This window comes from Orbicella franksi, chromosome 2 (assembly GCF_964199315.1).
Source record: "Orbicella franksi chromosome 2, jaOrbFran1.1, whole genome shotgun sequence".
Lineage (NCBI taxonomy): Eukaryota > Metazoa > Cnidaria > Anthozoa > Scleractinia > Merulinidae > Orbicella > Orbicella franksi.
Window position 1 is genome coordinate 12,066,466 of NC_138146.1, and position 11,921 is coordinate 12,078,386.

Consider the following 11,921-nt stretch of genomic DNA (forward strand, 5'->3'; position numbering starts at 1 on the left):
TACGTGTAGCGGAAGCACTGTTTTTAAACACGTAGCAAGCTGAAATAGAGACCACAAGGTAATTTGAACTTTTTCCTTTTTCCCATTTGCTGTGAACATCCTGCTTCACAGTAGAACTCAAGAAATTTCACAGGTCTCCGTACAGGTTCAGTTGCTAGATGCCGTCTGTTATTTCTGGATCTTTTTTACCTTTCACGGAGCTTTGCGACTAAATTTTCCCTAAACTTTAAGTAATACAATGCACTTGCGGGATACGTATTGATAAATATTTAGAAAATAGAGTTGGTTTGTGTAGTACACTTGAGACCTGCTTGTAGAGTACTGGCTGGGAGTGCATGACATACTGACTGAAGCATCAGGGAGAACCTTTACTCATTTTGGTTTATACTGAGAAACTGGGAAACAAGCGAGACCTTAACTAGCAAAGGAAATGACTGTAAAAATGTGGCTAACGAATTGTGATAAATATATACGTCTTAACGCTTCAGTTTTCTAGATCTACTGAGTGTCATAAACCTTCTTGACTTGTCACTCCAGGATCGCCGAAGTCGAGCAAGTCGTATATTGTGGTTTACTTTCTTTATAATATTTTTGTGTTTCCTGTTTACATTTGGGATCAAAAAGACTAATTAATTCAGTGAACTCCGTAATAAGATAACAGCTGCAACAATGGTTTCAGCCGAACTGTACAATGGGAAATTTTGCCGGTACAGGTGATCGACGAACGCTATGATCGTTGCTATTCTTTTGCTGTTGATTTGGTTGTTTAGGCCTGGCTTGGATGGCGGTGCATTCCTACTACAACGCGGAGTTGCTCTTAGCTAAGACATGACTATTGTTTCAGCGGTGTGGAATAAGCAGGAATAAGTTTCCCCGTAATTTAAATTCTACCGGAAAAGGTTTCAATTCTTTGCAGTTCAACTGTTCAGTGTATTTTTTCGCAAAATTTCACCTTATTCTTGTTAGTGAATATTTTGTTTTGGCTGAGAGGTGAATCCTCTGGAAATTCTAGAGTCGGTGTTGAGCTCACTTTCAACACTTTTGTTTTGACTTGTTATCGTTTTTCGGCCTTGCGCCTCACAGGAGAAGTGAGTCAGTTTTGTCGTGTAGTGTTTTGACAGTACTTTAAAGTTGACGGCTGCATTATCTATCAACAATTGTAGTTCCGATATATTCGTATATTCCTGAAAAAAAAAAAATAAAAAAATAAAAACAGTTCAATCGTGAAGTCAATCTGTCGGCAGAGTTTTTCCTTATGATGAATGCAAGGACCAGCAATCGTTGTGCCATGTCTCTATAAATTAACACTAATGTGATTTCAAATGCAAACCATCTCTTTTGAGTTTAATTTTATTTGCAAGACAATTCTTTGGACTCGAGTTTTCCGGTACGAAATTAATTAATTCGCAGTTGAAACGACAAAAATACAGAATATAACATCCGGAGTGTGGCAGCAGTCGTCCGCCGGACCTGATATCATCAAGCGCCGCTGATACCCAGGACATATATCGCAAATGACAACAACGATGTAGCGATGGGGAAAACGATTATATCGACAAATCTGGTTGATTTCCTTTGCCGGATTTAATTGCTTCACGGTATGCAGATGGAACAGATATGGAAAGGTAGATATTTTATGCACGTTTTTTTGTGTGTGTAGTTCCGGAAAGGAAAAAGGTTTTTGTGTCATCCTGATAGTGATGATGCTATACGAGTATTTTTTCTCCACACTGTTTTGAGCTTTATTTCTACACGTTCCCAAATCATGGACACTGAGTCATTTAACGGAAATTTTTGGCAATTGTCTAGTGAATCAAGCTCTGCTAAGCGACTGTTAGAACTTGTTATATTTACCTAATAAGAAATAATATGCAACATGCGGTTGATACATGCATACATTTAATAGTGACTATCAGAAATAACGACTAGCAGGCGCATTATTTACCAGCAAATTACGGTTACAGCTATTTCATACTTGTACAACGGCTTCTATTTGGAATATGAGAATTTAGAACTGATGCTTGTCATAAGCACTCGCTATATTAGTATAGAGGTTTTGCACGGCAGCCATGTTGTATGGCAGGAACAATGAAAACGTTTTGCATTAGAATGAACATATTTTTTTTCCCATAGGAAAAATAATCTATTGTTCCTGCCATGCAACATGGCTGCCGTGCAAAACCTCTATAAATGTATGTCTTTTCCAATCTGAGGTATTGGAGAGTTTAATTGGAGGAATGAAAAAGATTGAAATAAGTACTTGTATTTTGGAAGATAATCGATCATTGGGGAGTCTAATTCATGATTGATTCCTTTCAAAAGTTAACAGTTCATTTTGCTATTAATCATAATAATTACAATTTCCTCAAATGTGATTGGTGCATAAACTGCTGTATTTTGCTCTAATTAATCTGCAAAGTTGTAATCGGACAGTGTAATCGGACAGTTGGCTGTAATCGGACACCTGTAATCGGACAGTTATATGAACCAATCATTTTAAGTCCTCTCCACTAAATCCACCAATGACAACATTGATTACAATCACTATAGTAACCAATTCAAGAGACTGACTTTGTAAAATTGTGGAGGTTTAGTCTCTGGTGACTGTTTTGAAAGAGACTTAACAGCCATTTTGTAAGCTGTTCTCCATATTTTATAATTATGATATTTAAAAATGACTATTAAAAGCTCTTTTTCAAATGAAAATTTTACTTTTGTGGGAAATCGTAATTGTTATGATTAATTGGTAACAGGACATCGTGTCGTCCAATTCAGTCTGTAATCATACTCGTGATTAACAAATCGGACTCCCGCTTCGCGGTCGTCCGATTTTGTTAATCACTCCTATGATTACAGACCGAATTGGACTCCACTCAGTCCTATAACCATTATTAATAATTACTTTGGGATGTTGCGAAAATATCGGCGCAAGTTCTAGACGTTTGCCTTAGAATGAAGTATTATTCTTATTATCATAAATTGAAGTCTCAAGCTGTAAGTAGTCCTGAATATTTTTTCCTCCGTCCAGCGTGGTCGCATAGCCACGGGGTCTTTTTGGTCACCTGTTGAGCGCGGTCGCACATCTATTAGATTTCTCCGTTTCGATGGCATTTCCGATTGCGAAATTCGGAAAATGCAGATAAAGTTGACCAATTTTGGCGCGGATGATACGCTAAAATCCACGGAAGTAGCCAAGAAAGTAGAAAAAACCCCGTAATATTTGAAGACCAAAATGATGGAGAAAAGACAGACAAAGAAGTGTTCAGACTAAGTTGTTTTTACTTGCAGCTTCAGCCTGATTTACCTGGCTTTTAATTATTCTAGATATCACCGAAAAATCTCAGCCGATGATTATGTTCTTTCAAATTGCCCACTCAAGAACTAGTAGTATTAAAGAGAATTTTGAATCATGTAATGACTCGAGCCCAATCTGCGCTTTTAAGAATCCCCATTGCAACCCGCAGGGTTATGTATAATGAATTTAATTTGGTCATGTTTATTATACAGACTTTGTTTATATAACAAAAATTAATGTGAACTATTTCTAAATGCGCATAATTGAGTGTAAATTAAGATGAGCCCGTAGCAGATTATAAAATGCCCTTGGCTGATCGTTTCATTCACGCCCAACAGAATTTTCTTTGCTCATTAATAAACTGTGATAAATTAATGACTCCAAACTACGGTAAGCCAGTTATCCGTATCTAGAACAGATATTTTTGTCAATTTTTTCTCGTTCTTACAATCAGGCATGAGTTGAGACAGCCAAGTCGTACAAGTAGAAGCTCGTCTTGTTTCATTGATATCTACTGAGCCCTGGCACTTTCAAATTTTAGGAACGGAATTAATAGTGTGAAAACATGATGCCTTCAAATTGGTTTGAAAAGCCAATTCTTTTAGCTTTAAATCGCCAACGATAATAGAATTCACATAAACGAGACCTTGGCAGCGCACTTGTGAAACAGATTAAAGCAGTTGCAAAGAAAACAAGAGGGAATCTGCTGCAACAGGATGCTTGGAATCTGACTGCCGACGCTGCCTTCAAGTTGACAGGCTCAATTTGTCCTACTGAATTCATTCAAAGGGCCTTCTTAACATATTTGCTCAGCCTTATAATTCATCTGCTTCACGTTATTAACATTAAATTTCCGTTTTTATTTTAGTCTTCAGTTACGTGAAACTTTGCGTGCCTTTATTCCTTGATTTGTTCAAAGGTCTGTCGGGATCTTGTTTTATTATCGATTCAAGTTGCAGAGTTAATGATAGTGACTACGCTACGGCCTTGTGCATTGTTCTTATATAGTAGAGTTAGTTTGAAATATTCTCTTTATCGAGAAGAAGCGTTTTTTAGGAACGACGGAAAATTAATAATAACAATAACAATAATAATGATAACAATATTATTTTAAAAAATATTTTTACACGTTTAATAAACAAAATAATATACAGAAGATAACTCGTTAAAAAGAATGTAAAAAATTTAAAAATAAAGGTAACAATTTACGTCATCGAAGATCTTGTATTCATTTAAAATTATTGTTCATGGTTCCTTAGATCGGCGGAAAACCGGTATAAAAGCGGAATAACAACAACAACAATGATAATAATAATAGGTCTAATGATAATGATAATAATAATAATAATAATAATAGCTAACAGTCTTATTATAGCTCGTAACTAACTGAGAGATATATCTCTCAGTTAGTATGCGCGCTGTGATTGGTCAATTTAGCGGGCCTTCGATTTATGACCCGCGCGCTTCGCGCTTGGGCCATAAATCGAAGGGGAAAAAACTCGGTCCGTAACTTATAGTACGAACCGAGAAGACGAGGTTAGGAAGAGGTATTAATAATAATAAATTAATAATAAGAAGAAGAATAATGAAACGAATTTTTGAACAGGATACACCCATCAGAACAAATTGTACTGTTGTCAAAGGGGTCCCTATAAAAGTTCCAAAGCAAAAATAAATCTAATAAATAAATCTAAAAAAAATAAATTCAGATGACGAATGAAATTACTTACATTGTTACACGTAGCGTTATGCATAAAGTCAAGTGTATTATGAGTTACTAGTCTTTTAAAAGCTAGAAAACCGCCGTGAAATTTTCGCTGCAATAAATTGAAAATAGCTAGGTGGCTGCCAATGTAATTATCCGCTTATTAAAAAGAGGCCGCGCCGCGAAGGTGAGTTCCCCATCCTTTATTTTTCAGGTTTCGCTTTTATCACCCGCAAGTGATTTTGATCGTGCGCACTTTATCAATCGTGCTCGACCTTGGTGTTTTGCCATTTTAAGAGATAAACCTTTTAACTTTGTTTTTCTTAAAGCATGCAATCAAAAACTCTTTTTCCATGCAATAATTCCCACCAATAGAGCCATTAAATACCTTGGGGGCTCTTGACCCGGCTCTTGACGACCACTGCTGTCTGTATTAGGATCTTTTAATGGAAGAGTTCTTCACTCCTAATCACAAATGCTTAAACGGACATACATTATCAGCTTCAGTGGAAATCAAACCCTTTGATGTTGACGTAAAACTATGCTCTTTTCATACCGTCCCCATGATTTTGCGAATTTACTTGTCTCTCAGTTATCACAATATCTTCCAAAACTGTAATTGGACCCAAAAGGGTTACGCGGTGCAAAAGATAATTTACTTCCGCTAATGGAGAGAGGCTTTTCTTTTGGACATATGCTAAGAGCACGCTTTTGAAACATTTTAGTTGCCCGGACAATCACAGCTGCGCATTGCATTCGATTGGTTTATTCTAACTATTCACAGCTCTTATGAGATACAACCAGATTGCAACACATTATCTTTTGTGCTAGTTGAAGGAGAAGAGGAACCTTTCCTATTATTGCGCATCATTAATGACACTCGGTTTGGATTCGGACATCGCTTGAAAAATATCTGAGGCGGACCAGAAAACTAACGGCGTCATCGCCATCACTTGCCGCATCTGTTTTGGAAATCACCTTTATCCTATCCTTATCAGGTAGATCACAGTTTTAATTATGCTCTAAGACCGCAAGATAGAGTAGGATGTGATATAAATCTCTAAGCGTTGAACAGTAGCCGGGTGCACATGAAGCGGTAAACGTTGTAACATTCAAATGTTGGAATATTGTACAGTACTTTATCTGGTCAGTTTACAAGGCTCAGTAAGAGCAGTTTAATTTGTTCAAGTAAAATGCAAGCCGGTCTCACAACTGTAACCACAATAATACGAATTCTTGCTTCGTTAGATACAGTGGACACGACCGTTATATTTCAATAATCTTTTCTTACTAAAGATTTACTTTTCTTACTAGAAAACTGGAATAACTACAGATGCCGTACTTTTAAACAAGAAATAGGCTATTTCTTTTAACCACTTTTAGTGACTTTTTAGTCCTTAAGATTTGCGGTTAAAGCTTTTTGTGCTGTTTGACCAAGCTAACGGTGGTTTTGTTTTTAAGGACGTTCAGGCCCAACATATTCCCAAAGACAGTTTTACAACTTTGCATGCAATAAGGTAAAGACCAATTTTTGTCAAAAACGCAAAAAAAAAAACAAAAACAAACAAACAAACAAACAAAAAAACACTCGAGGGGTCACCGTTCTCGTTTTGGAGATAAGGAAAATTGACGACCATACGTTTTAGAACTTTTCGTTATTTCAAGACGATCTTAGTTTACAACTATCGGCGAAAAAGACCTTGATCTACATCAGTAAAAGTCAGATCAGGTATACACACTCAATAGGCGCTTTGCAGCTAAGCCCACACGTGACCTACTTTTCATAAAATTATGGGCTATAACGTAACGAATGCCAGAAATTGAAAAAGCATGTCGAAAAAATCAAAATGGTCAAGTTTAAGGCCCCATCATTAAAGAATGAGATTTTATGACGGTCTGAATTTTTGAAAATAATGAGAAGATTTGTATGGAAAAAGTTGTTGGAGAGCAAGGCCTTGCTCTCCAGCAACATTTTTCATACAAATCTTCTAAATTTTCCGAAAATTCAAAGTGTTGTATGAACTTACTCTTTAATTCCAGGGGCCTCAAACTTGGCCATTTTGGTATTTTCGACGCGCTCTTTCCATTTCTGGCATTCTTTAAGTTATAGCCCATAATATAAAAATTTTCTAGGAAAAATTTGGTGACGTGGCCCCAGCCTCAAAGGGCCTATTCAACACAACTAAGTGTATTAAGTAAACCTTTGCAGCTAATGTCGTTTCCTGAAGCAGAATAGGCCTTGAAAAAGAATACATACCAGCTTGGCCGTCCACATTCGAAGAAACCTTCGGTCGCACGAGAACAGAAGAGTCCAAAAATTTGCAACTTTTTATCTACCGATTTTTTCTGCTTTTTGTTAAAACGAAGAAAATCAGTAAAGGAAGTGATCTATGAATAGGAAAGAGGGGGTCGTCGACCGTTTAAGAAAGTAAATAGAAAACGAAGTTAACGCAACCGGTATCAAGTTCCAAGCCTGCATAAAATTCTTCCTTACCGTCTTTGACGTGTTATAAAAGGTAGGTGAAGTCTGCCCACGAGCCAAATGGCCCATCAGGCCGCAGCTTATCCCGGTTTCAGTAGCATGAAGTAACTAGGAATATTTCTACTCCCTCGTGGATGGGATGCTAGTCCAGGTACAAATTCACGCACCTGGCTGCAGTTGTTCGAAAGGTGGACAATGCTATCCACCGGATAAATCGCTATCCAGCGGATAAATGTTAACAAAACAAAGCACGCCATCCTTTGGATAGTGATTTATCCGGTGGATAGCGTTATCCACCTTTCGAACCATTCGGGCCTGGGTGTTATGAGTCTAGATAACTACGGAAAAATAAGACACATTATCATTCGGTAAAATTAGAGAAACTATCTGATCCAACTACAAATATCTCACTTCTGAATATTGAAAGAGCATAGTAGGATTAACCATTCCAAGGAATAGAGTGTGTGCATTGTCACGCAAAATAAAATAAAAAACCATTCAGTGGATAAAGTCAAGAAATTGTGAGATATTATAGACCATAAATAAACAAAACAGTTCTCCAACTTTAAGGTGTGTGCGTTGTCCCAAAGTTGAGATATTCGCCGAAATGTTCCGGGCAAAATTACAGAGCCTAGTATAGAACCGCCATGTTGGAGGACCTCCTCAGTCCTCCAACATGGCGCCCGGAAAATAGTGTAAACATCTGGAACTTACTTTGGTTATCTCGACAACTGATTATCTGAACCGAACCAAAAAAAATCACACAAGCACCTTTTCTTATACTTTAACTCCTGAAATGGCTAAAAATCACGAGATAAGTGTCTATTTTTCGCCAAACGCGATCTTAGCTTTATGTCACGCAGCGTCATAACTCCGAAATTCAAAATGCGCTGGTTTCCAAACGAAGGACGCTATTAAGCTGGAAGGTTGTATACAGATATAAATTTAGTACCTCTTATACCTGACGAGGATAAAACCTTTAGGGGCTCTTTAGTTTTGGATTTGAGAATTTGATGACGTCACGTGAACACACTCTGTTTGATCTCGATGAAATACTTTTTGTGCGAAGCGGATTTGATAACTCAAAATTTTAAATAGAATGTATGAGCTCATTAGCAGTTTTGCCACCAGATATTTGGCAGATTTTAAAAGCTAATAAATATCTCCTACAATATAACACCGCTAAACATTTCTCTATGTACCCTGTGTCACTAGCTCTTTGACTGCTTGGAATGAACCTGTATCTAGCTGAGTGATACCTTCACTACGCAAAATCGTATGCTAATGAGGCAACGACGATCGCCCTGTGATGTACCGGCAGATGCTTAAATATGAAATATGAAGAGCACTTTAAACGATATTTCAAGGACATTTTGTGTGAATTCTTTGCCTTATTACGTGCTGTACAAGAAATATTCGAGTTTGCTTAAAAGGAGTGGTATTGCTATATACAATTAAAAGGCAGTTATCATGACAAGCTTTTGCGTTTTACAGCAGTGAAATCAAGCTTTCAATGGGTTAGTTTTTACAGTCTTGGTAAAGTCCATCGCTGGGGAACACCGCAAACGATTTAGTTACGTTCACATGTCAAGCATTGAGCTTTCTGTTTTTTTTTTTTTGTATATAAAAAAAACTCTTCGATTGGTTTTCATGATAAACACTAGGTTTGGTAAAATATTCATGAGAGAATAAAGTCACCTTAAGCTGCAGTTCGCCAATCGTCTTCAAACTCAATGTGTTGAAAGACAAATTAACCTCCCACCACCAGCAGCTACATATGCTAATAATTAGTTGTTTTGGAATATTGAAATCCGTTTATATCGCAAGCAAGATTTTCCCAACTGCGTTTTGCCATTTGAGGCAGAAACTCAATAGAATCATTATACAATGTTAAGGTAAAGACCTTGCATGTTAACGTTCCGGCGATTTTTCTTTTATTAAATTTGGGGCTAAAACACGTGCAAAGCCAGCGTCTTATTAAGAGAGCCGGTAAGTTGTTTCCTTGTCAGATAGTTTTCGCACACCCGTGACTAGTTACTGTGTCAGTCTTGATGTCATATCGCAAGGTTCTGCTAGATGTTAACAACTTCGATGTATTATTAGTGAAATAACCATGATAACATGAAGAGTTTAGAAGAACAGGAGTAACATGTTTTAGCGGCTTAGTGCAGCTGGGAGAAGGTTGAACTGAATCATGTTGGAAGCCAAGGTTATAATGTTCATCCATTATATTCATAAAATCAACCAACCCCCCCCCCCCCCCAAAAAAAAGACATCTCAGCCATAAAATAAACAAATTTTTTACTTCTCAAACATTGATGTGTAGTTTCGTCATCAATAGAACTTCAAATTATTCAAATTTTTCACCACAGCCAAAGCAATCTTCCTAAAAATGTTTATTTTGCAGGTGAAACAAACAGAGGTGACAACTCAACAAAATGAACGCATCTATAGACAGCAGCGACCAATCAGAGACAGCCGTTCATCCCGATACTGAACACATCTTCGCAGCTCTTTTAGGAGGCCTTCTGGTAATTTGCACGTTAATTGGAAATTCTCTTGTCTGTATCAATTTTTACTTGTTTAAGGAACTCCGAACAGTCTGCCATTACTTTGTTGTCAGTCTCAGTGCGGCCGATATATTGGTTGCCATGGTAGCGATGCCCTTCTGGTGCGCCTTACAGGTGACATCAAATCGCTGGATGTTTAGTCAGCAGCTGCGAACGTTCTGGAACTGTATGGACATTCTGTGTGGGACCGCTTCAATTATGAACCTCACCGCTGTTTCAGTTGACCGACATGCTGCTATCACAGATCCATTTTCGTACCCTAATGTTATGACTTCTGTGCGAGCTGTTATTATGATTATTTTTGTTTGGTTATACGCCATATTAATCTCGGGGCTACGATTAGCAAGCTGGCCCACTAAACAAGGCTATATGCATTTCATCGCTTGCGCTAGCTTCTTCCTCCCTCTGACAATAATGATCATCATGTACACAAGGATCTATCTCGTTGCTAAACAACAAGTACATCGCTTGCGGACGGGCCTGAGCTACGCAAAGGACGTTAAAGCGGCCAAGACTATCGCCATTTTGATTGGTCTGTTCGTGTTCTGCTGGGGGCCATTTTTTGCTATCATTCTTTGCTACGCTTATGATCAGTCATGCCCAGTGCCTGGCTCGTTATTAAACGTAATCAAGTGGATGGAGTACACGAGTTCATGCCTTAATCCTATTATTTACAGTTGCCTCAATCGAAGCTATAGAAAGGCGTTTCGTAAACTTTACAAACTTTTCCGAAGCCGACAAAGAGCCGAGTCTTCTAGTAGCACAGCCGGGTCTCGGTCAAAAACTGAAGGTTCGTTCAGTGAAAGCATCGTGCCGACCACCGGCAGTGGCCTGGATCGAAGACGATGGCGAAGTAATTCGATCGTTCGAGACTGCGTAAGGCCCAAGGAATCACGAATTTAGTGCGCAATCCCCTCCTTGGATAAATGATTTATATACAGTAAAAGGTCATCGCAGTCATGCAACGCAACTTAGAGAGTTATGAAAATAATGCGTGAAACTCTGGCTTTAACACGGGATTCGCCTCTGCAATACGTGCAGTACTCTACCAACTGGGTTACTAAACTGTTTTATTGACTAACTGACAAACCCTCAGTCCTCCCAAGAATGCCCAGCGATTTGTAAGTTGTAAGCTTTAGGGGCTTATAGTTCAAAAACGGCAAGGTAAAATTTTTTTATATCATCAAATTTTGATAAACAGGATATATAAGACGCAACTTTTGGCAAAGTTTAAAAATATTCTGTACATAGCAATAAGGAAGTTAAATTCAGTGAAGCCGACATAAAATCGTTCACTAAGGAACACGAAAATGCTAAAATGACAAAATGAACAAAGAAAATTCATGTGGCTAAAACTATTCAAGGAGTTTCTTTAAAGTAAACCAAAAGAACGATGTTCAAGATATTCCTGCCGGCCACCGTGCTGCGTTTCACATACGGTTTATTCTTCTGATTCGTTTCTTTAGTTTTTGTCTGTATAATAAAAAGAACATTCCACTTGTTCTCCGCGCTCACTCGTGAGATATTGAATTTGCCACGAGAACGTAAAATTCATATCTTCTCGCCATCGTGGAATGTCCTCTATCGATGCTTTAAATTACAAAAAAGTCTTGACAAGAGAACTTAGACGTCAGTGGTTGAAATCATTTTACGGTTTTTACTCTTACGACAGCGGTAATAATTTTCCAATATATTACGCCTAACGGCTAACTTTTTGACCTAGGCCTATTTTATGGCTAACGGTTAGCCTCATTGAGAGCCACTGTAAGTAATCTATGTTTGAAGCGTACTATCAACAAGTAATCGAATGATATTCTCGTCCAATTTGGAATAAGTGAATACTACAAATGGCACTCCTCGCCCTACGGG

The 11,921-nt window shown here is 37.9% G+C and overlaps 1 protein-coding gene across 1 annotated transcript; it reads left to right on the forward strand.

Annotated features, from left to right (window-relative positions):
- Positions 1–332: 332 nt before the first annotated feature.
- Positions 333–11,461, forward strand: LOC145468316 (alpha-1A adrenergic receptor-like). Its single transcript, XM_081452019.1, has 2 exons — positions 333–1,625; positions 9,890–11,461. Exon 2 carries the CDS (start codon positions 9,921–9,923, stop codon positions 10,953–10,955), a length of 1,035 nt encoding a protein of 344 aa, XP_081308145.1. The 5' UTR covers positions 333–1,625; positions 9,890–9,920; the 3' UTR covers positions 10,956–11,461.
- Positions 11,462–11,921: the final 460 nt, after the last annotated feature.